General features: G+C 30.2%; 1 protein-coding gene across 2 annotated transcripts; it reads right to left on the bottom strand.

Moving 5' to 3' along the window:
• Nucleotides 1-6,472: 6,472 nt before the first annotated feature.
• Nucleotides 6,473-12,327, bottom strand: LOC119689574 (RING-box protein 1A-like). Of its 2 annotated transcripts, XM_038104431.1 has the most exons (6): nt 12,087-12,327; nt 11,667-11,968; nt 7,182-7,245; nt 7,014-7,125; nt 6,921-6,948; nt 6,473-6,858 (listed from the first exon to the last, which is right to left on the bottom strand). In XM_038104431.1, the coding sequence occupies exons 4-6, from the start codon at nt 7,104-7,106 to the stop codon at nt 6,641-6,643; spliced, it is 339 nt and encodes a 112-aa protein (XP_037960359.1). In that variant the 5' UTR covers nt 7,107-7,125; nt 7,182-7,245; nt 11,667-11,968; nt 12,087-12,327; the 3' UTR covers nt 6,473-6,640. The 2 variants fall into 2 exon arrangements, with proteins under 2 accessions (XP_037960359.1, XP_037960360.1); XM_038104432.1 differs by lacking the exon at nt 7,182-7,245 and having other exon boundaries at nt 12,087-12,326.
• Nucleotides 12,328-25,662: the final 13,335 nt, after the last annotated feature.

Raw genomic sequence — 25,662 nt, forward strand, 5'->3', positions numbered from 1 at the left:
TTAGTTGACCACTACAGCCATAAGTCGTCTATGCTCGCGCTCAATAATGTCATTCCACCAATCCGAACAGTGGCTTTTTGTACCCAATTGGTAGTACTGAGTGCCCTCACATTATTGTTTACCAGGTTCTTCCGCTGAAAATGTCCTCAACTACATTTACCACTAGCGTGTACCGAATCAAACATCTTTCTAGCCGAATCAATTTATATTCGGCTAATCAAGCGAAGTCCTTGTGTTTTTATGTCGTTAACTATGTCATTGTCGCAGTGTAGCTTATATAGCTGGCTTAGGAGACCGACATATATCTCATACTAATATATTATTGAAAACCCACCTCATCGATGATGCATGAAAGTACTAACAGTTAAACAAACTACATTCTGTTTACTTTGAATGTTCTTTGCGATATTCGTTTAGAGATTTCAATGCTTTACTTACAATCTAGTAGAGTGTTATTGCTAAGGACAGTTCGAAGTAAGTATATGAGGTACCAGAACATTTTTGAAAATTAAAACTATTTTTGCATATTTTTAAATGACTTTTACATGTTTAACTATAAAGCTGCCTGATTATAAAGTTCCATATATATACATATATTTCAACTTTTAAAAAAAAATCTTCAGACTGAATATGCAGAAAAATTTGTTTAGTTTTGCAAATATCTTTAGAGTTTGTGTAAAAAATTAAAAAAATAAGGCAATAATGAATCTATATTGGTTTTCCAAGCAAAAGTTTTAGAATGTTTATATACTCGAACATACGTAATTTAACTTAGAGTAAATAACCAGAAACTACTTCATTAAGTGTAAGTACAAATAAAAAGCATTGTCGGAAAATTTTTCCGGAAATGACCACTGAAATAATTCAAAAAAAAACAAAAAATCAAAATAAATAGGAAAAAGTTTAAGAACAAATCCAAACAAAAGCTAACAGAAGCACTTCTGAAAGTTACTGAATCAATAAAAAAAATTTAACCCAAATGTGGTCGGAGAACTAAAGGCGAAAACAAAAAATCATCAAAAAGTTTCCCAATTAAACTTTTTTTGTGATTTGATTTGGTTAACTTTGTGGCGGCTTAAGAATTTCTTACAATAGTTTTGCGTTATACGGAAGGATAACAAAAGTGAACTGCAAATAAAAAGCCTCATTAAATTCGATACTTACTTAAAGGCTTGTCCTCGTACTCTTATTTTAATGCACACGAAATTTTTTTGTTATTTAAATTTGAAACTTTCCAGGATAATGAACCTTTCCTAACCAATAGATATATTATATTTCTTAACTTCGTTTGCCGTTTTATAAAATATTTTGATCGAATTATATACAGCGAATGGGAATGTTGCAAGAAAAGATTATGTCTTTGCAAGTTTTCACGTAGTAGCCCACCTATGAAACTATTGCCTTAGATCGGAGCTCCCATTTTAAAATATCTCCTCTTGTAAAGATTTCATTTTCCTATGCATAGAAGGTTACTGGTATATGTGCATTTCTGCTTCCAGAGTTGCTACCTGCTACCTATTTTAATCAATTTTTTTTCTATAATAATTTATTAGCGGGCTAATTAGTCATTTAAAAAGAAATAAGAAAACTATAATTTATTATTTATATTTAAAAATAAATAATATTTTATTAAAATATTTTTTCGATATTTCGACTATCTTCGATAGTCATCTTCAGGTAACATCTCGGTTTCCCTGGGAATGTGTTAATCTAACAGTTAAAATCTGAGAATAAAAATCAAAGACAAAAGTAAATGATGTCAGTTTACCTCATATAATAAAAAGTTGTAACTGTAATTCTCATGAAGAGTGGACACACGGCGACAAGTGAGTAGAATCTTGTTTACTGCAATTTTTTGAAAAATTGTTAGAAATCCAAAAAAAAATGGACGAAGTTTTTGCATCCCGAAAACACGTCATTCCGATCTCAGAGATGGCAGAAATTCATCCAACACCATATTCCCCTGACTTAGTGTCGTGTGATTTATGATTGCTTCTAAAAAATATAAAAAGATTTGAGATGAAAGGTCTTTGGAAATAATGTGGAGATAATTGATTTGAAGTTGCAAACTTGAAAAATCCGAGTTTAAGGACTGTTTTAGATTTTTGAAGGAACTTCAAAAATAGAAATTGTGACAAAAAAGTATGAAAATTATGAAATTGAAATTGTTTTGTCAATTTTTTTTTTGTGTGATCAGCTAAACGAACTTTAGATAATCTCCTAAATGATGTTGAGAATTTTTTTTTTAAATTTTTTTGAATATAAATATTTCATCACTTCAATGATTTCCCTTCAAGATTCAAAATACTATTTAATGTTTGAAAATGAAATGTAATTATTTAACTATAAAATAAATGAACGAAATCAAATTTAAATACCATAAAATATTGCTCTGCTGCATTGGGATTTGAAGCAATGCAGTTTATTGACAATTTCTATATTTTAATGGAATGCATTTCGAATACCGAAATGCATTTTGCGAGCGATTTTCCGCTTTCATTGCGAAAAGCGCGTAGATAGATTAGATTTGCTTGGCATAGAAATTTATAAATTAACGCTGCCAGATTCGATTTCGCAATTCCGTGGCTGCTCACAGGTCACGTTTAAATAAAATAAATTTGAATTGTAGATTTTTAATAAATTTTCCAATGTGATTTATATTTATTTTAATTCGATTTTGCCATCCCAATTTCAGTGAAAAGTTGCCTTCATTCCGTTCAATCGCAGCTTTGAAATGTTTGCAAACTGAAATCAGAATTTTCATAATGTTATCGTATTTTTTTGCTAAACTAATAAATTAAAAAATCACGCATATAATAAAAAGCAATTTTTTAAAATTAAAATTATAATTTTTTTTTTTAAACTGGAATGTAAGAATTTTATTTGATATTTAGAAGGAAGTGGAAGCAAACTAGAAGATAATAAAATTTAAACGGAATAAGAGTAGTACTTACTGTCACATTCTACTGCAATGAGAGATGAAATTATAGTAGCCTCATCATACATCATGAGCATGAAATAAACATTTGATTAAGATTTCCATTAAACATTTATTTTATAAATATTGTTTGGATCTTATCATTAGGTGTGAAATCCAAAATCATTTAAATATTCTTTATAACTCATATTAGTGAATAACTTTTTTTTAAATAAACTGTCTAGAATTTGTAGATTGTCCGCCTAAACTCGCTCTTTTGTATAGCTGCACAATGTAGTCCACAAATCATATAACTTGGTGACCAATTCACATCACTAAAACGTTTTAGCGGATTATTGCTCTAAATACAGCTTTAAACTTGATTGAACTTCATTCAGAACAATAGATAAGCAAGTAGGAGCACAACAATTGGTCAGTTAGACCACTGTCTTCTTCGACATTAAGATACTTCACACGTCCCTACAATCTTCTGCTGATATTATTGTGCAGACTAAAGAAGAACCGCCATTGAGATAATTCAAGCTTTTCCTTATAGGTTTCTTATAGGTACTTACCCTGTAATCTTAATGAAGCAGATTTCAGTGCTTATACCGCTACTTGTTTTAGAGCCGTCAGTGAAAATGGTTAGACCCCCCACTAAAGAAGGAGCTCTCGATACCCATATATCTATCTCTAGATGAAAATCAAACACTAAATTTTCTATCGAAACTAAAAACGAGAAGAATTTAGTTATTTTTAGTTGGAGTAGTACTAAAAAGGCTTAAAAAGAAGCCGTGGTCATAGTCATTAGCCTTCCACTGTCAGGTTGAATTGAGTCTCAGCACTTTATCTCAATAATATATAAAGTGGCTTTAAGTGAAGCATAACGCAATGGATGGTGTGATACAAAGAGCACTTTAATTATTTATATAAACTGTGATGGAGAGTATATTTTGTTTTGAGTGCATTATTATTAAAAACTTTGTATATTAATAACTATTGAAAATGGAGTTTCATTCATTTTTATATTGTGTTTCATGAATTCTAAAGTCACCTTTTCAAGTTGAAACACTCTAAAACCATTTACCCTGTGCAACCATAAAACTATATACAATAAACTTCGACTGTTATGATGTCTTCAGTAAAAAAAGAAAATGTATACATTATACAAAAGATGGAGTGTATTTAATAAAGATGTGTTAAATATCTTTATTCGCGGCTAAGTTGATATATGTCACACATTATATTTTTAGACATACTCGTACTGACAATATACGTACGTGTTTCAATAATATTTTTAATTGAGTCGTATTGATTAGATTAGAGACATATTAGTTATACAGAGGAAATAATGCTGAAAGAAAAAATATTGTACATAGTTTCCACTTATACTTTAAAAATTTTTTTCTAAAACAATACATCATAGAAGAAAAAATTTTGAAAAGTAGACCAAACATAATTTTGCTCTTTCCTTTTCCTTTGCAAATTGAAAAATAGTGTAAAATAAACGACGGTGCTTACACTAGCAAATAATAACAAATATAACAGCATAACAGGATAAAAGAGAAAAAGAGAAAATGAGGAAAAAATGTCGACGATGAAATATAAAACTAATAGTACTAAACTTTATAACAGCAAAGGACTTCGCTGTCCACTGAAAGTAGATGAGTGGGAGAGAATGGCGAGAAAGTCGCCTCCACGAAAAAAGTGGCACAAAATAAATTAAAAGAAATGCCAAATAGGCTTATAGAAATATTTGCTAAAACCATATCAGAGGAGAGCGAGGTAACACACAATGAAGTGAAAATACAAATAAATTTCCATAAATAACAAAGGCTCACTAACCTCAAAGGACAGTTTATAATTCCAGGCTGACACAATATAATACGAGTATAACCCACCTCATGCCGGGTGGAATGTGAAAGAGCAAAACAAATTAATACTCGTACAAGAAAACAACAACAGTAATAATAATGAAATGGGGAAAAATAAATGACAAAGATAAAAATGATTTATTTGCATATTTATGCAATATAATAATTCGGTGAATTTATTACATTGTTTTTAATTCGCTATTTGTGCCGAGATGAAAAACTCATTTAAAAAGCACGTATTTCATTATGTTTTACATATGATTAACCTCAGAGTAGCCTAATTTGTTTGCATGTGCTTTGCGGTCATAGAAATGTGGTATTTCCTTTGCGAACTCATATGAAACGAATCACCAAGTGTGAATTATTAAAATTAAAATGTCATAAGCAAAAAAATTAAAATGATAAATTAATTATAAAATCATATGAAAATTTTTCATAACATATGTCAGTAGGGATGCATGCCTTTCTATCGACTACAAATTAGCAAAGCGAAAGTATGCGTTTTCACATTATTTTTTTATATTATTTTTGAGTTTTATGAAACTATTTTAATAATATTTATATTATAAAAAACAACTGTCAGTCTTGCACAAGACCACTACCAGAATACAAAAGATCTTTAAAATGATCTTTCGCAAGATTTTTGAGTGTGGTGAGGTAAATGATCATTCCCAGAGTTGCCAAGTTAAACAAAAATAAAAACTGTAAACAATAAACGGTTGCGTTTTTTTGAGAATTATCTCATCAGATGTGGGACAGATTGTGTGTGTGACAATTTTGAACAGCTCTCATTTATGCTATCTTTAATATGTTGTACTTATATATATTTTGGATTTATCAAATCTGGATCTGAATAGCTCCCATTTATGCTATCTTTAATATGTTGTACTTATATATATTTTGGATTTATCAAATCTGGATCTGAACAGCTCCCATTTATGCTATCTTTAATATGTTTTACTTAAATGTATTTAATTTTTTAAAGTACATCTTTATTATTTAGTTAAAATATACTTAATGAAGGTCTTCATTAACTTATATAAAATTGTTTATCTGACTTTGAACTAATGTAAAATGATTCGGTTTATGCATCAAATGCGTTTTTGCGCTTCTCCATTCAAATTTAAATGTATATAGGTCCATATAAATCCATATTAATGCATGTTGTATGTTACTATTATATAAAAAAAATTAAATATAATAACACATATACAGTTACTGTCACCACTTTTTTGTTTTATTTATAGATGCTTTGTATGTTTATTGACTTCCCGTTTATATGGTAGAATGAGGTTTTTATATTAACAACTTTAATAGCCACTAATATGTGCGGACGTCATAACGATATTGGCTGACGATCCAAACGATTGATGAAAATCTTAACAAATCAAAAAGTAAAATAAAAAGATATGAAAAAAAATTTAATTTTCATGTGAAAAATCTTGTGAAAAATGCACACCAATCACCAGCAAAGACCTGATCCACTTAAAAGGAGGTGACTTAAAATGCGAGCGAGTACAATAAGATTTTATTGTCATAAAGAGATGTCTTCAAGACCTTCATGTGAAAAGATACTACGGTATATCCATCTTTAAGAAATTCTTACACTAACAGCTTTTTTTAGCTACTTACACATTAAACTGTTTGATTTCATGAATATATCCAATGAAATTAAATATAATTATCGCTGAGTAGAACAATATCTCAAATGTTCCGTTTATTCAAAATAATAGTGTGTATTGTAAATAGACACATTTTAAAATTTAAGATGTTGTGATAAATGAATGCATGTAGTAAATCTTAAGAATTGTTGTTCGTGAAAAACGCCACAGAAAAATAAAGATAGAAATCAGCAGGGAGGTGCATCAGAAGCATATGTCCAGTCCTGATTATCTAATGGACAAACATTTCTATGTGCCAACCAACGTGCTATACAATGCTTGTGAAATATATGTTTACAGTTGCCTTGTATAGTAGCACACTCCTCCTCACTCCGAGCCGCTTGGCATTGAATACAACGCTCTGTATTTTCATTGCGGCATATTGCACAGATATCTAATTCCAATTCTTTTAAGAAAGAAAAAAATTGGAAACATTAATTGAAAATAATTGTCATTTTAAGATCTTACCATAGGACCACCCAGCTACTGGCATCAACTGAAATAATAGATATTGTTTAGCATTAATGAATTAAGAGAGGGTCTAGTATTCACATTTCTTACCTTACGAATTTCAATACGCTTGGTTTGACCTTGGGAAGTACTAGGCTTCTCCTCGGGTTGATCCTCCTCACTTGAATACCGGTCTTTGTCCATTTTAAATCAACAGTTTGTACTTAAAAAAGAAAAATTTTAAAACTGAAGTGAGAAATTTTAAAAACTTTTGCATACTTTTTTGAAAATTATAAAAATGGTGGAAGAACTTCTAAATATCCTGGAACAAATTTTTTAAAACCTGAAAGCAAATATATATATAGTTAAATTTAAATAAATTTAATTTGTTAATTATATTTTTTTAGTTATACAGAAAATAGAAGGTTTATGTCACGCCTCATAAATCTTAATTGATAGAAAAAGATATAAAAATCGATTAATTAGACTATTGCAATATTAAATTTATCGTTTAAAAAAATGTTATCTTATTAAGTAGTCATAATCGATGTGTCTCCAGCTACTAAAAGCCTTCATTCTCATTGCAGTTTACAACAAATCATTGTACTTCGTAGCGTCAGGATTATGTTTTATTTGCAAGAGAACTTAAAGCATACAGGTTTGGTTAATACGAAAATCAGCACGTACTTTCGGAGACAACTATTGCCCTTCGTTATAACCATTGTATATAGCTTGGATCCACTAAGTGTTGTGAATGATTGGTTTTGAAATGAATAATAGAATTCATAGGGCCCTGATTTCTTTTTTATTATGTTATTTTTTTTAATAGAAGAAATATTTATTGTTAGCAGCTCTTTATCTTGCTCTGCTATATCTTATCTCTGAAGTTTTCGATGCTTATAATTCTTTCTATCGCTTAAGTTCATTCTTAAATTTTTATTATAAAAATTATTTAATACAGCATTTTGTAAATTTTAAATTAAAGCAAAATTCATTTTTAATGAATATTAATATATTTTTAAAATAATATTTTTATTTTAAATCTATTTTTCTGGTGCTTTCATTCATAATTAAGTTTTTAATGACAAACAGATTGAAAATGAAGCTATAAAACATAAATAATTAAAGGGAAATAAATCAAATTAAAAATATTTTAATTAATTTTAATGTTGACTTATAACAGTACTATACATAGTATTGTAGAATATCTATATAATTGCATATTGCGCAAATGTGCAAATTATTTCCGGCCTTACTGCGTCAAGGGAAGGGAAGGATACTGTAAGACTTATGTAAACACTTCATATGCTTCGTTTGCTTTTGACTAAAATAATTAAATTCATATTTAATGGTATTTTGAATTTATGAAATAATAAAACAATAAAAATATTTAAATTCAATATAACAACAATTGTGGCAATTAGTAAATCTTATAGTTTACGAAAATACGTAATTAAATTATTTAGTTCAAAGACTTTATCTTTATTTTCTTAAATTTTTATTATTAAGTTTTTAAATGAAATTAAAAAATAAAAATGAACTTAATATTTCACAATTAATTTAATGTTATAATATATGTTATTTGTGGTGCATTAAAGAAAGGATTCTAAATATTTAGTTCCCTTGTATTGCTTCAGTGCTGTAGGGTGTCACATATTTTTTGTCTTTTAACATATTTGGTATCGAAAGAATTTGCCTAAAAAACCAGAAGTCGCACAGAGCCAAATCAGGTGAGTGATGGATAATAATAATGATTTTATTGTTCAAGAATTCAAGTTCCATAATGGATTTAAGAGATGGTGCTGTGTTGATGAACTGCATATAGCCCACCTATTTTCCCCAAAATCTCGTCATAAATTCGATATACTTTGTCTTCAGTATTCTAGTTTCATAGTAGGTGAGTCTCACATACAAAAATTAATAACGCAAAGTTCACTAAATCTATGTAAACTACAATAACCAGAACACTAAAATTATTATATTAATAATTAAACAGTGAATACAGTTTGGACTTTATTTAATATACTGCTAGCGCAGTATTTTTTAATAAAATTTATTTGTTACTGTACAGTTTATTTTTGTTTATTAATTTTAAGACATAAATGTCTAGAAATTTACCTAGATGCTTGCTGTGAAGGCTCAACACGACAGTGTTCTTCACACACGCATCGGAACCTTCCATTAAAACTACGAGGAACTCTGCCGGTACCAGTTGAAGTTATGTATTTGAGCATAACTTCCTCCTTGTTGAATAATGAGTCGTATCTAACACCTCTGCTGATCTTTGGGTCAACAGCACTAGGTTGGAAAATGTAACTCCACATCGAATGATTGTAAATGAATACAATCATTCTACCCGCGTAACTTTGAATTTTAATCACAACCACTACGACACTTCCTTTAGGAAACCAATGTCAATGGCCAAGACAACCGAAGCACTGACCTTCGTGGTAACAGATTTTCACCACCAGTCAGGTGTTGGTATTTAGACAATAAGTAGTCGGTTATTAGAGGCATAAGCCACTAATTATAACGAGCAATTGAAACTTTTAGTCATAGGTACTACCTTTTTAAAAGCCAATAGTAAAAATATGATGACTTCTTTTGAATGAGAAGCTGTAAAGTAAAAGTTGAACTTCTCTATAACGCGAAGTTAAATTTTTGCCAAAAAAAAACTTAGAATTTAAATAATAATATTCAAAAACGTGGGTGTGACTCTTATAGAACTTTCCATCAATACTCGGATATAAAAAACACTTTTTACAAATACAAATCAGAACTTTAAATTGAAGCAAAAATTTATATATTCTCTTATATATAAGAGAGCCGTGAGTGAAATGTGGGTGTGACTCTTATAGAACTTTCCATCAATACTCGGATATAAAAAGCACTTTTTACAAATACAAATCAGAACTTTAAATTGAAGCAAAAATTTATATATTCTCTTACATATAAGAGAGCTACTGCCCTCTTGGCTACCTTAACGACAATTGAATCCGCCATAGTTAATCGCATTGGAAACATTTAAAGATACTTAAATATAGAAATATGTATAGTATATATCAATATGGCTATATGCTGTTGTAAATAAATATATAAAGTGCGATATCAGCACACAAATCGATTTCCATAAAAAATTTATTGTTTAATAAATAAATGTGTAATATTTGCTGAAAATTTCGAGCCATTAAAAATTTCACATTACACTTTTTGCCCTTATGGCTGTATGCATGTAAGTGAACCAATAACGGGAGGAAATCAAATAAAGTATTATCTTTCGAATGGCAAACATTTCAGGCTGCACAGCAGTACTCAGTGTGGTAACTATGCCATTATAAAATAAATAAACCAACATCACATCCATTGAATTTACTCATTAATTCATACATCGTGCAGAGCATGATATTGCTTTGTAGTAAATTTTCAGAAATTGAAATCAAACAGATTACTTTTTTTTTATAAAAAAACACTTCAGCTTCCAGTGAAAATGTGATCATTTCCGTTGGTTATTAAAAACTCAATGACGGATATCAACAGGTTATCAGTTTTATAATTAAAGATTATTATTTTTAAACATTTTCTAGATAAATTAAATCAAATGAGTTTCTTAACCAAAAACTGAAGTAAAGTGACTTAACCTAAAGTAGTGATATACATATGTACATAGGTAATTTATATAAAAACATCGTACTTATAATGAGCAAAATGAAAAAAGAAACTATATGAAACTCAGATACTTTCATTTGACTTGTATTTCTACCAATCATTGGTAGAATCTATATTATGTCTCTGTTCACAATCTGATATCCCGGGATACAAATCAGAAAAGCCTTTTGCCATTCGCATTGTACGGTTATGGCTCCTTACTTTATTGTACTTAGTAGAAGGATGTAGCTGACTGGATATTTAATTATAGATATCTATTATTATTCCGCAATGTATGGTCTGTGGCTAGTTTCTTACATACCATATAAATTGTAAACACTTCCATTTAGGAAAGGTTAGCCGAATTAGCAATCTTCCTAAATATATAACTGCACTAATATCTCAATGAACTTTGCAATCATCCATAAAAATTCAAGTATTGAACCCAATTAGGATAAACCTCGAAATTCTCTTTAGAAAAAAAGAATTGTAATAAAATTTTTGTTGAACATCACCATTTGGACACTATAATGGCATCTGGTTTTATTGCAAAAATCTTGCATAAATTTTGTTAATTGACATTTATAGCCACCGATTATTTCTATCCAGCTTACCGAACTCCTCAATCTATTGGGAACATGTGCGTTTAAGCATTAGCATCATTTTTGATTTAAACAACTAATTCTCCCTTTGTGACAACAAATATAGCTTTTAAAATACCTCACAATTTGCGAAAATAGCTATGTGTAAGTTACTTCCGGTAATATCGAAGGCTTTTACTGTAACTAAGATTTCTATTTCAAGCACATCAAACATAACAGGATAATTGAGAGCTTTTAAAAGTTAACATCTCTTCAAAAAATACTTATATCAACAACACATCCTATTCAAATCAAATCCAAATGTGTGTATTGAAATTATGAAGCTAATATATGACCAAATATAATAATTCGTCCGTCACTTCTATATAGATGTGTAACGTTTAGCAAAACCATAAACACTATTATTCGCCAGCTAGAAATTGTACAAAGCCAGAGAAGATGAGAACTGAGAAGACTTTTCTAGGTACCATGGTACTTTGTAATAATAAAACAACTTTCATAATATATCTGCACTTACCGCAAGTAACTTTCTATGGAAACCGTAACTGAATCTGCCGCTAATTTGTAGATCAATAAAAAGCAAATATGCTATTAGTACGTTTTCTTCCTCTCACTGTTTACTTTTTGTATTTAGGTCTAGAAGTAGGTAGACGTTTGTATTAGCATCCAGTTATAGCTTCTTTAAACATCTGAACAGAATCATTAGACAATATAAGAGTATATTCCAAATTGTCTCCGGATCGCAATTAATGAAACACAAAGTAGCTCTAACGGTTACTAAAGTCTCCACACGCCTTAACTTAGTATTAGTTAATTGACCTGAAAAGCATAAATTCGATAGTATTAAAAGTCATTGTTTGTAACATTCACCTTAAATAATTAATACACCGATGAGTATTAATTTGACAATGTCAAAACTAATAAACCTTGTGCTTACTTGACGGAATGCAAACTAAAGTGCATTCAATAAATGCATGAACAATTTTCTTAAGGATTTTCTTAAAATTTCACAAGTAGCTTTGAGCAAAAACCGAGAATTTTTTATTCGTCGCGGCTTATTTGTACGTCACTTATCTATATTTCATCTATTAATAGGACGTAGTTTTTGCGAATAGATCAAGCCAAAATTCTATACAAAATTGATTTAAATTTCGATACAATCAAAGCTAATTTTTATTTTATTTAATTTGACTGTTTCTATACAAAGCTCACATGATTTTTTTATTCATGGCATTTCATGTCAAAGAATTTCATGTCAAAATACATATTATATATTATTATATTCCATGGTATATTAGATCAACAGACATACATAGAGATCTTAGGATTGACTCAGTGAAAAAATATATCAGAGACAGAGCTCTAAAATTATTCACTAAAGTTGATACGCTAATTAACCGCACCCTAACAATCCTCAAGTCCACTTCTGGACTCTCAGGAAGATATACTGATTTAAGGTCCGTCATCAACTAAAAGACAAATAAATGATATGTTTTTTTTAGCCTAGTGTGGGGCAGAGGTAAAAGTGCATAATAGCACTAACTCAAGAAGAAGAAGAATCAAGAAGACTTCTAACATTAATTTTGTTTTCTTTTTTTAAGATTATTTAATTTTAAACATTTACATTTACTTTAAGTCGCCGTACGAATTGAGTAAAGCGGGATTCTTTTTTAGTCTTCTTAACATGAGAGAAACTTCTTCTTCTTAGCGTAAGTTTGTGGTGTGAAATAGGTAAAAGTGGATTTCACTAGTTTTCTTAGCATGAGAGAAACTTTTTCTACTTATCATAATATAGCATTTACACTGGCCTTAAATGGCTCATTTCAAATGAGTCATTTGAAAGTGTTTACATTCGTTGTAATTCATTTGTTCTCATTTCAAACAGCTGATTTTTCAACTTGTCTGTTGATTTAATTTTTGTGTCAAAAAAATGTTAGATGGATGTTCAAACCTTACAATATAAACTGAAGACTTGTTTTTAGCTTCGATTAATTTATTTTTTGTAAGTAGAAGCTTCAAAAAGAGGTCCAATCATTCGTTTACCTTTTTTTTTTGTAAATATGTCAAAAACCGCTTTCTCAAACTGTCAAAATGCCATGAAAAGCTTTTATTTAGGGTATGTTCAATGTATTCATTTGCATTTTGAACATATTTGGAAATCATTCTAACCTCGTTAGAACTCATTTATACAGAATGAGATCTAATGGCTCTCATTTGCGCTTGAGATTTTGTATGCAAAAATGAGTTATTTGCTTCTCATTTTGGATTTTTGACCAAAATGAACCATTTGAGGCCAGAGTAAATGCCATATAAGTTTTTGGTGTGAAATGGGTAAAGACGGATTTCTCTAGTCTTCTTATCATAAGAAACTTGTAACGTAGTTTGATAACATAGTAGTTATAGTAATAAAGATTAATTTGTGCAGTATGAAATACTAGTAGTTTTCAAATTTTTATGATCTAAAAATAATAATTTTAATAATATTAATATTGTTAACTATATATTCATATGCTATCACGTTTAGATATATTTTACATTTTATTTTGTGTTTTTTTTTTTTAGAACTACTGGAAGACATACAGGTGCAGTGATTTGTATGCTTATTATACCAAGAAAAGCTACTTTATTTCTATTCCAATGAATGCAAATTTAAGATTTTCTAGTGAACAAATTTTATTTAAATCTTAAGAAAAATTTGCAAATAATGCCGTTTCGAATTTTGAGAATAGCTAAATCCCTATTACAGAATACAGAATACAGAGTACAGAGTGCAGAGTATGGAGTACAATGGAGTCAAGGGGATTTTGCTCAGAAGTGCAAGCTTAGTAAACTGAGGCAAAAAGGCAACCATTATACGCTTAGCATATAAATAAGTCGCTTGCAGAGACTTTAAACTTGGTCATCTAAGTTTGAAGGTAAACAATGGCATTGCTCGGAGTGTTCGTTTAAGTAAGGTGATTACAGAAATATGAAATAAAATAAAATACAATAAAATTAAATAAAAAGGACAACGACAACGACAACGAAAACGTCGTAGTGAACAATGCCAGGACAAAATATCCACAGAAGCGATTAAGAAACTTTTTTATAACGTGACAAAGCATAGACAACAAAAGTTAGTCGAGTACACAAGTGCCAGTATGCTCAGCTGCCATGCCACGCCCACTTTCCTCAGTTATCTATTTAGCAAGCGGCCAAAAAAATAAATAATGCAACCGTTCAGTGAGTCCTTTAGACTTACTGGCATAAAAGGATTTCGTTTATAAATGTAAATTGAAAAGGTTGTGTAGGTGAAAGTTGAAGAAAAAATTCGTCAGCTGACATTGAAAAGTTTTTGTTTTTATTAATTTCGAAATTTATAATATAAATAAGAATTTAAGTGTATAAATTCAAAAGTTCTTATCTCGAAAAATTCATTGCATATTTATTAAGAATTAATTTTAAATTAACTACATTTTAAGCATCACTTCTAATAATATATGATTATATTTTTATAAATCACAGGAGAGGGGATGCTTTTGAGCTTTAATATAAAAACGTTTAAGTACATCGTATAATATAGATATGAATTTTATGTTTCTTATATTAAATGAATAAGATAAAATTTAAAAAATACTTTAACTTATAATTTTGTTTTTTTACGGGATAATTAGTCATTATTTGACCAATTAGCTAATAAAAAAATAAAATTATTATAATTATTTTTAATAATAATTTTTTTTATTGGCCGACTGCAATTCGGAAAACATCGATAAATGCTTCAATTATCAAAGTTATAAATTAAACCGAATTCACTGGAACTCGGCATTATCATATGCAATCGTTACAAAGTGACTGTATCAGTTTAATTAATAAAAGCCATTCTGAGAAGCCGGAAACCACTTACACCACTACTTATAAAAACAACTGAAAAGTGTATCAAATGGTGTTGGATGATCGGTAAAAAGCTTTAAAGATATTGCGCTCCTTTGCGTTTATAACATGTGATCTCACCACCAAAAAAGTTAAAGAAAAGAAACTGAGAGGAAATTTTGAATAATTGTGCATCTTTGTGTAATATCGCAAAAAATATTATTGTGGTGAACAATCAAACCAAAATCAAAGAAGATAAAGAAAAGAAACTGAGAGTTACTCGATAAATTGTGTGTAAAATTTTCTGAATTTTACAAATAATAATCAAAATTTTATGTAATGAGGTAAAAATATCACACAGTACAAAAACAAAAAGGCTAATGCTACACAATGGTGCTTGATCACTTTCCTCACCCGGTTTACTAGTTAGCCCATCGGTCTCTACTAACTACTAAGTGCTCTTAGTAATGGAACACTTTCCGAAAAATTCATTATCTATTAAAAAATGCATTAAAGAATTGCGATTTACAATGTGTGAATACAACTTTTTACCGTTTTGCAATTGCATTATGTCTTGTCTTCATTATGTCTGTAATAATAACATAAAATATAATTTTATGAATCCTAACTCATTCTAACTCTAACTGAAAACAGAATTCTAACTCACTTTATTAAAATAAATAGTATATAAAAATATTTTCACTTATAATTATAAAACTTTCTTTGATTTTTAAAATTTCGCGCTCTTATTTTTCAACTTCTATTTCTTTTTCTTTTCTTCAAGAAACAGCAGAGTTTACACAAAGCTGTTCCATGAAAATCTGTGTAAAGAGCGTAAACTGGTATTTTATTTGTGTTGCACTTTCAGGTTGTACTTTACTTGTATTTTACTTGAGTTTACTTGAATTTTACTACGAGTAGCTCGTGGAACAACAGACCTATAATGAAATTTGTAAGCATATTCAATTATTCAATCAATATTTGCAAGTAGCATTTGATCTTTTAGACTGTTATTTGTTTTTTTTAGGGTTCACACTCAAATAAAAAGTTATAAATATTAATATTTTTTCTAAAAAAAATATTTATTTGTTAAAATTTTAATTTATTACGAATCATATTTCATACAATTCCATTAGAAATAAAAATAAAGTTAATATTTTTTCTAAAAAAATATTTATTTGTTAAAATTTTAATATTTTACGAATCACATTTCATACAATTCCATTAGAAATAAAAATAAAATTGATTAAAAGAGTGATTGATGTCTTTTATAAAGCAAATCCTTACCACATACTCACATACATCCAGTCATTATTTGTTATTAAAACAACTATTGATTCTGTTTACAAAACAAAGTCTTAATCAACTCACACCTACATCCGGTCTTATGAAATAAAACACAAATTGATTTTAAATTTTACTTACATTTTGATGATTAAAACTGCAATCAATGCTCATTAAAAGGCAAAGCCTTAATCAACTCTCACCTACATCCGGTCTTATAAAATAAAATACAAATTGATTTTAAATTTCACCTCCTTTTGATGTATTCAAAATTTAATTTGCCGGAAATGTTGGCACTTCTGCACAACACATTGGGAATGCCATTTGTTATTGCTGATTTTATGGGGTTTTAATTTTATTTTCAGGCCGCTTTTTATAGCGTACTTTACGGCTTTTATGGCACACAACTGAAAATTATACCAGATTTATTGCACACCAATTGCAACATAAATACGTTTTTATGCAACAATTCGGTTTTACTCGCTCACAATTTGTGTGGTCTAAACAATTCCATATCATGCGCAAGAAATCTCAAAAAATTCCTCAAGTGTTTCCTCGTAAGGTGGGAACGAGTAATTCCTGATCAAGATAATACTTTATGGCCTAATTTTTTATGAGGTCATAACGTTCATGGCCTACAAAAATACAATTGTTGTCGACTCAGTATAATTTTTATTATAGCATCTCGAAGCATGATTTTACGGAAGAAGAGTGGAAGAGTGGAAGAGTATATAAAAGCAATTGTGCGAGTATATAAATAAGTGCACAAAAGTACTACTTCAGTTCATTATCAAGTTGTAAAAATACGAGTATAGTAAAAATTATGTGCATTTCATTTGCAATCCCCCACTCTCAATGGAAAAGTTCTTCGATTTAATGCAATGCTTGCAATTTTTATGGGATTAATGTTTGATACTTTTCTATATGGTCCTGTGTGGGTCACACACTTGCACATGTACTTCTATGTAATTACACTCCTTATCAAGCTTTGATATTGCTTCTCATCTGCTTAAAATTTAATTGTGTAAGATACTCAGCTTTAAATTCAAATATCTCGACTTACATTGTGACCGAAAAGTTTCCGGTCATAAATAAATAAAACGCAAAATTCTTAATCTTCATCAATATTTATTTTATCTCCTTCAAAATATGCTCCATTAGAGCGATAACAAATTGCCAACGTTTTTCCATCATCAAAACCTTTTTTATAGGCGCTTTCCGGTATGGCTTTGAGTTCCCTCTGCGAATTCTGTTTTACGTCTTCTATGGATTCAAAACGCGTTCCTCTGAGTGGTAATTTGAGGTTGGGAAACAGGAAAAAGTCACACGGTGCAAGATCAGGTGAATACGGTGGCTGTTCGATGGTATTTATTGAATGTTTGGCCTTAAAATCGTTGATAATGTTGAACAAATTGAGGTGAATCGGAACAAGCCGGGCGTTGACACGTCGCATACACAAATTGTCCACCAAAATCAAACGAGCCATCTCACGACCGATGCCTAGCTCTCGTGCTATCTCTCTAACACTCACATGAGGATTTTTGAACACGATTTCCTTTGCCTTTTCAATGTTTTCGTCGGTGGTAGAGGTCGAAGGTCGTCCAGAACGCGGCATGTCTTCGACGGTCGTACGACAGTCCTGAAAGGCTTTGTACCACTCATAAACTTGAGTTTTCGATAAAACTGATTCCCCATAAGCCTTTTGTAGCATTCGCAACGATTCTGCACACGAAATTTCGTTCGAAAAACAAAATTTGATGCAAACTCTTTGTTCAATATTTTTTTCCATTGTTTTTTTCGCAACGCACTACTGAGGTGAACTGGTTTCAACAGCTGCCGTAAACGAACTGTCTGACAGATCGCGCTCATTTTTGGCATAGTAATTAAGGACAGTGCTGCCAAACTACATAAACTAAATATCGAAAAATATACAGCGCGCGAATTTTAAATGAGAACCTCCGAAAACCTTTCGGTCACAATGTACTTGTTACGGCTCAGCCATGCAAGTAGGTTTGCGTACAATTTTGTAGATTAATATTTTGCTTCAGTTCTTGTTGTTCTTGTTGTTCTTGTTGTTTATGTTGTTATGATTGCATCTGGAAGCTACTACAAAGCAATGCAACTTTAACTGTAGATAGCATACTTCTTTGTGCACTTGTGCATCGGGGCGTATATGTACTAGGAGTATATATCATCAATACTGTTATAGAACATTTTAAATTCACTTACTTTGGCATATTTGTAGAAACCCGCTCCGCCTCCACTTACTGTTAATATATTTATGCATTCATAAATTCGAACATATTTATACACACATATATATATTATATATATATATATATATATTTTATAATATATCTATTATTAATATATATATATATATGTATATATATATATAAATTTGTTCATATAAGTAAAGTTGTAATCTTAAGTACTTTTCTGTTAAATGTATGAATTTTAAAAATATTCAATTTTCCATAACCGGACGTTTGGTATCATGTTACATCAAGTTTTATGGAATAAAAGTAAAAAGATGTTAAAAATATTCCGAATAAAATAAAACAAAACTGAATGCATATTCTTGTTCCACAAAGTGCATAATATATAAGTCATTCAGTGCCGTAAGTGCGTTAAGGACTATATGTGGTTTCATTTTCACTTGCAAAGAAAAACAAGTTGAAAAATATGGAGCATGAGAGATTGTAGTGAGTGGGTAATATGCTGGCTTTTGATTTTATGTAATTAAATAAAATTCAATCTATTATATTGAGCATTTTTTTTTTTCAAATTAAATTAATTTTTAATTAATTTTACCGAAAATATGTTTTTCATATTTTGTAGTAATTATGAAGATATTAAATTAAAATCATACAGTTAGGGTGTTCACATGGCACCAATTATTCGCACTAAGGTGAAAGATTAGCCGAAGTAGAGCACGAAACGATTTCGGTCCTTTTTCGTCCATCTATTCTCGGTTGTCGTTATTGAGTTAAAGTTAAAGTGAATTCCATTCGCATAACTACATTTCTTGCTACTGCAAGCAGCTCATTTAGCTTGTCGTTGTCTGCCAAGTCATCACCAACCCAATGCTGTTAAAAGGCAATCATCCTCTTACTTGCCAGTGCTGGATATTAGTACAATATATGTGCTGCTGTCTCCTTTTCTTCTATCGCCATAAGTTCCGCCTAATAGACGGTAACATATTTTCCTAGATGTAGAGGGCACGTTAGGTTTAACTCTTTCAAGTAAACTCCAGCTCAAGATTTGTCATCTAACAAGGAGCTATCGGTAAAGCTGCAGATGTCATTCTTTTCAGATTCATCATGTAGTAGGCCGTTTACTGTCAATATTCTATAGGACACTTCTGTCCCATAAACTCTCCTCATGGTCTAATAGCATCTGCGTTTCCTTTATCGTGCTCTGGACGAGGTCAAGAATTTCCTGATGACCCACCAATTTTCCGAAGTTGTACCAAGTAAAGTGAATTGTTCAAGTGAATTGTTGTTAGTATCGCCATTTTCTTTATATATAAATCCAACGGAAGCAATCCTAGCATCATCTCTAACGCCGGTATTGGCGTGGTGCGCATAGCATCCGTTATTTCAACAAAGGCTACTCGCTAGACGCTATCTAACTTTGCTTTTATTATCTTTTGGGTGGCATCCCACCACCAAACAACTGATTCATAATATTTTAAAGTGTATGGTCCGTTGATCCGATATTGTTAGTCTATCAGCGACTTCTGACCTTCGTTCGTCAACAAAGGTACTTTCTAATACCCTGTTTACAATCATTAGATTGTACTTTTCAACAAACTCGAAGGGGGAATTCCTCTCCGTTGTTACTATCACTGCTATCCCACATAATGTTGTGTGCTTTCGTATCGCATTCCATGCCCATTTCTAACCTCTTCGTCCTACAATACTCCATCAGTCTAATTACCTCCTAGCTGGGAGGTGGTTCATTATAAATAGTTAATAATATCTTTAACCATTGATTGCAAATGCTTTGAAAACAATTTTATGAATAAAACTAAAATATTCATTACGACAAGAAGTAACTTCACTAGCACTATGTAAGCTTTAGTGTCTAACGTCTCAAAACAATATTGTATATAACAATCAACGTATTGTATTAATGCTTATAAAGCAATTTACAAATTTTTATATAAATTTATTAGTAACGATAAACAAAATTTGGAATCTTATTTGGACAAAGTTGAAAATAAAATTTTTTCTTAAATTTCTGCACCGGCGACACATGCTGCTGAGTGCCTAATTTAATAACCGCAAAATTTACGCTGAAAGCTTCGAAACGAACAAAGGAACAGGCACAGTTCCTATCCCGTTGAAATTGTTTTAAACCCACCCATTTTTAAGCACTGGAACCTCCATTTTGACTGTAATTGGCCGTAAAATAGCGTTGTCGACAATATATCGTGGTTTTATCGCGAGAGCAACAAATACCGCAGCATTAAAAATCTTTTGTAAACTTATTAGAGTGTATTCGAATAATAAAATAAATCAATTTTCTCTTTTCGAAATAAGCAAATTTTCAAGTTTCCAAGTTCAATTTTCAAAAACCAAGCAATTAAGAATTTACAAATATTTTTAATTATTTATATTAAGAAAGAACATAAGGTTAAACAACAATACGTGAGTACTGGGCAACATCAACTTAAAACGAGAACTCATATTAAACGAGGACAGTGTAAACGTAATCGTAATTTCTAATTAATAACCTTAATTAATTGTGATATTTTGATATGCATTTGGAATTAAAGCATAAATTGCATTTAATCAAAAAATGTTTCGAAACACCTACAAACACGGAACCAATTTCCTGCATCAATAAGAAATACTAGACAACATTCTATGATTAAGCAGGTTCACATAGTTGTTGGAAGAAAGTACATACTGCATTTGACCGAAAAGAACACTGCTTTGTAGCATTTGTAGACATATCTCGAGCACATGCATGGAGAAATATTCAATATAATCAAATTGTTTCTGCCCCTTAGCTTTTTTGCCATCCCAAAATCATGTCTTCTCAACGAAAATTTTATGTAAAAAATAAAAATCAAATATCCTCATTACATTCCATCCAAGCTGCAATACAAGTCCGATGAACTATTCTATCTGGGCCATTTTGAAAAGCAAGGTGAGAACTAAAACATATATACCAGTATGGATGCGCTGAAGAAAGCCATTGTTCAGGAAATGGCTAAAATACCGGAAGATCACATTCGTGACGCATGCAAGTAATTTTTTAACCGTTTGAAAGCCACAGTTAAGACAAAAGGTGGCCATATCGAGCTAGAGTGAATGGATTCAGAAATTTTATTATTTCCACAAATTTTTGTGATTTAAATCAAAAAAAAATAATTTCACACAAAAAAGATATAGTCGCTTGAATAGATAACACTATTCAACGAGTCCTTAATTAAACATAACCGACAACTGAGTTTATTGAATAAATTGTAACATATAAATAATTGTTAATATAATGAAATAAGAGATTATTTTACTCATACATTAATCATACAATAAAGATAAAAATAAATGCAACTTTTCATATTAAGAAGTGCATGAATTATTTGTTTTGTGCTGTTAAGAAACTTCAAACTACTGCAAAAGAGAAAGTTTTGAACCACTTTAGAGTTGCGAGTAGCTATGTGGACCAACACTTTTTTAAAAGCGAAATTAATGTTGACAACTGCAAACCTCAAGATTTCCACTTTCTGAACTGCACTCAAGAAAACTTAACTGCAATCGAAATCGATATGGAGAGGGAAATGAAAATTATATTGATGTAAAAAATTTTAAATTTATTTTTATAAATTCACCGATTACCATTTTTTCTTTGAAATTTCTATTTTTTTTAAATTATATATTTTTCTATCTTTTTGTTAACATAGAAAAGTTAGATTACTTTTTAGTTCGGAAATGCGTTTGCCCTCAGTACTTAGTTCAAGAAACTTTAATACTTACTGTTGATTAGTGTGAGTTCAATATTAAAAAAAATTGTGCGAAAGTAATGAAATGATGAGATGGAGAAACGATGGAGAATACCAAAGTTAAGAAACTTATAGTTTAATGCGAAGTAATTAGAAACTTTATTTCACTTCGCTTATCTTACACAAAAAAAAAAAATGAAGAAATTCCTTGTATTCACTTAGAATGTATAAACTTTGGAAATTCAAATATTTTACACGATTTTAAATCTTGTGTCACTTATCCGAATTATTTAATTAGAATACTAAAAGAAATTTTCAACAGTTCTTACACATTGTTTAGAATCTCTTCATTAAAAGTCAGTGAGCAATTAGATGTATATATGAATATATTGCAAATTATATATTATCACGAACAACATATAGTCGGTAATACTATATCCTTAATCCATATCAAATTATAGTCCCTAATAAATCATAATCGCGAATACATTATAGTCACGAATATATTATAGTTATATAGCAATAATAGTCTTGGCAATTAAAATGAATGTCTCCAAAACACCTATAAACTCAAAATCATTTATTTGTGTTAGAACTTCGAAATTCATCACTGAATCGAAAACTTTGTTCTTTATTTAGAATTTCTACTCAGTTGATAAGTTGTGGTTTATTGAGAATGACTTCTCGTTAATTAGGTAAAAAAGCCATTTTGATTCCACAAATCTTCGTAATAATGGGGAGAAAAAAAAGTTCAATCTAGAACTAGCCAGAAGCCTTTATAAAGGCGAAAGTCTGTCCAATACTAATGATGGAAATATCGCTGAGTGTGTTAAAGAAGGGGGTCTCGAGAAACTTAAGCCTAGTTCTGACCAGAACAGGTATTCAGGTGTCCTTTCTTCGAGAGCTAGTAGACACACAATGCAGGGGATACCAAAAGATAGTCCAAGCCGAGATGGCATTGGACCATAGGATGGTAGGTAGCTTAATTTGTTAATTTGTTAGGAATCAGTAAAGTCCAAACGTTGAAACGATGCCTGATTTCTAAGTTAAGTTAAGTTGATATTCTATCATAAATACTTTACAAATTGAAACCCCAACAAAAGTCAAATATCTTTTACACAAAAAGAAATTTAATAAGGGAGAGCAGTTTTGGAAGATTTAAATTTGGGTTGTATCTAAGCTCATTAATGTCGAGACTTTCATAGTAAAATATTTTGATCTTACGAGACAATTTTTTTAATAACTACTTTAGTAGTTTTAAGTTAATTTTCTTCCATGATTATTAAGCATTTTAGATTAAAACGAACACCTAATATTCTGCGTAGGTGCCTAATGACACCCTTCCACAAATTTTACTATTTTAGTGTTACTCCTAATTAGTAGGTTTACTTATCACAGCTCACAGACTACTTTCCGTTTATGTTCTGCTTATTTATAACAAATAGTTTTAGTTATATATATATATATATGGTACATAATTGTATTTTTGAGTATCTTTAAATGCTATCAGTATTTGTTCTTTGCTGAAGAGATCACTCCACTTTATCCGATTAGACTGTAAGTATTCTAGAAGCCTAATATGTGAAATTATTAGATTTCAGTTAACAAAAAATTTAGTAACAAAGGTTAATATACTCATAATATATTCAATGACTTTTATAAATATTAAACTCTAGTTTGAAGAATCAGTCCAATTAAGTTCAAAAATTTGAAGAAAATTAAATGCTTTTACAATTTCTTTGAATCACATAAAAGATGGTTAAAAAAATTTCTGAATGGATTAAAATCAATTTCCAAGTAAACGAAATGTTCAACTAAGAAATGAAAATATAAAGAATCGCCCATAATAAAGAAAACAAAATCAAGTAAATAAATTTAAGCTATTATTTTTTGGTGTAAAGATAGTAGTTCATCCGCTATCGTCCCGCTATCGTTCCACAGAAAGCGGTCCTACCTACCAAGCACAGCAAAATCACTTAAAATTCGATTTACAAATATATTCGATTCAATGCATTTTTATGCTTACATTTGTATTGATATAGCTGAGTTAAGTTAGGAAAAGAAAAAAATATTAAACTACTTTTGGTAAACTCCTTCCTTGCGCCTGTTCTTTGAAAATATTTGGCATATATTTTATATATTTTATTGGATTTTCCAACTCAACAAGATTTATAAACTCACTGAAACATTTTAAATTGCTCAAACTGTTGCCATTGCTACCTTCGCCAAACTACGCTTTGTTGGTTTCCTTTTATATTTGCTCCTGCTGTTATTACCTACGGGCATTGCACAGGATGTGGCTGCGGCAATAGTTGCCCTCAATGTTATCCATTGCTTAAGTTAATCTTTATCAGCTCATGGTGTCTACGCTTTGCAGACACGTTGTTTGTTGCTGTTATTTTTGGCATTGCTACTCCTTTGACTGTTGCTGTTGCTGTTGCTGTTGCTGCTGCTATTGCTCCTGCTGCTCCTGCTTCTGAATTGCTCCTGCTACAGCCACAATCTGACCACAATTGACTGCCACAAAATAAAAAGTGTACCAAATTGTAAAAGAATCGCTAAAGGAACGGGTACGCCAGTCACTTTGGTACATACGCCAATTTAACTGCAAATTGAGCACTTCTCATAGTCATTTAAGTCAAATTCACTTTCTTTTTTGCCATTTCCTGCAATTCTTTACTTTTCTGCTGGTCTGAATTTAATTTATGGAGACATGGTTCCTTTGTGGTTGTCCTTTCGTTAGGTTCCTTACTTTTTATCATTTCATTTTTATATTATTTGATTTTATTTTATTCTTTTTTAATGCTTTGATTTTTATTTTTATTTTTTTGTTCCCTTCTCTTCTCTTATTTTATTTTTCTTCTTATATTTTATTTTTCTTCTCTTATTTTATTTTTCTTTTTTCATATTATTTTTCTTCTATTTATGCGGGCGCTTGAGTAATTTACCACGTTTCCTTGTGTTTGCTTACAAGGAAATTCATGTAAAAATATGTTTGCATGACCGTAGCGCAATCCGAGTACCAAAAGGATACTTAGCAGGAGCATGTCCAGTCCTCTCTGTTAACTCTGTTTCTGCATAATTTCGGTAGCATATTTCTTTTGCTGTATTCTTTTGTATACCTGAAGCACATTTATCAAAACAAGGTTAAGTTTCTGTAATACGCATTTACATAAAGGCAGAATCATACAATACATGCCTGGTACTACTCGACAAGTAATAAAATTTGTGGAATTTATGTGATGTAAGTAAATAAATTTTAAAAAATTCTTGAAATGTGTACCATTTAAAAATAACTTTAAGACTATCAAATAAATAATGGAACCTGACAACACTTGATTTGGTGAAAAATTCAATTTTATTTGAAGTAAATTTAAATTTACTAATTTATTCTACACTTGTGTTCAGCCCTTAGTTTCAG

This window comes from Teleopsis dalmanni, chromosome X, assembly GCF_002237135.1.
Source record: "Teleopsis dalmanni isolate 2A chromosome X, ASM223713v2, whole genome shotgun sequence".
Taxonomy (NCBI): domain Eukaryota; kingdom Metazoa; phylum Arthropoda; class Insecta; order Diptera; family Diopsidae; genus Teleopsis; species Teleopsis dalmanni.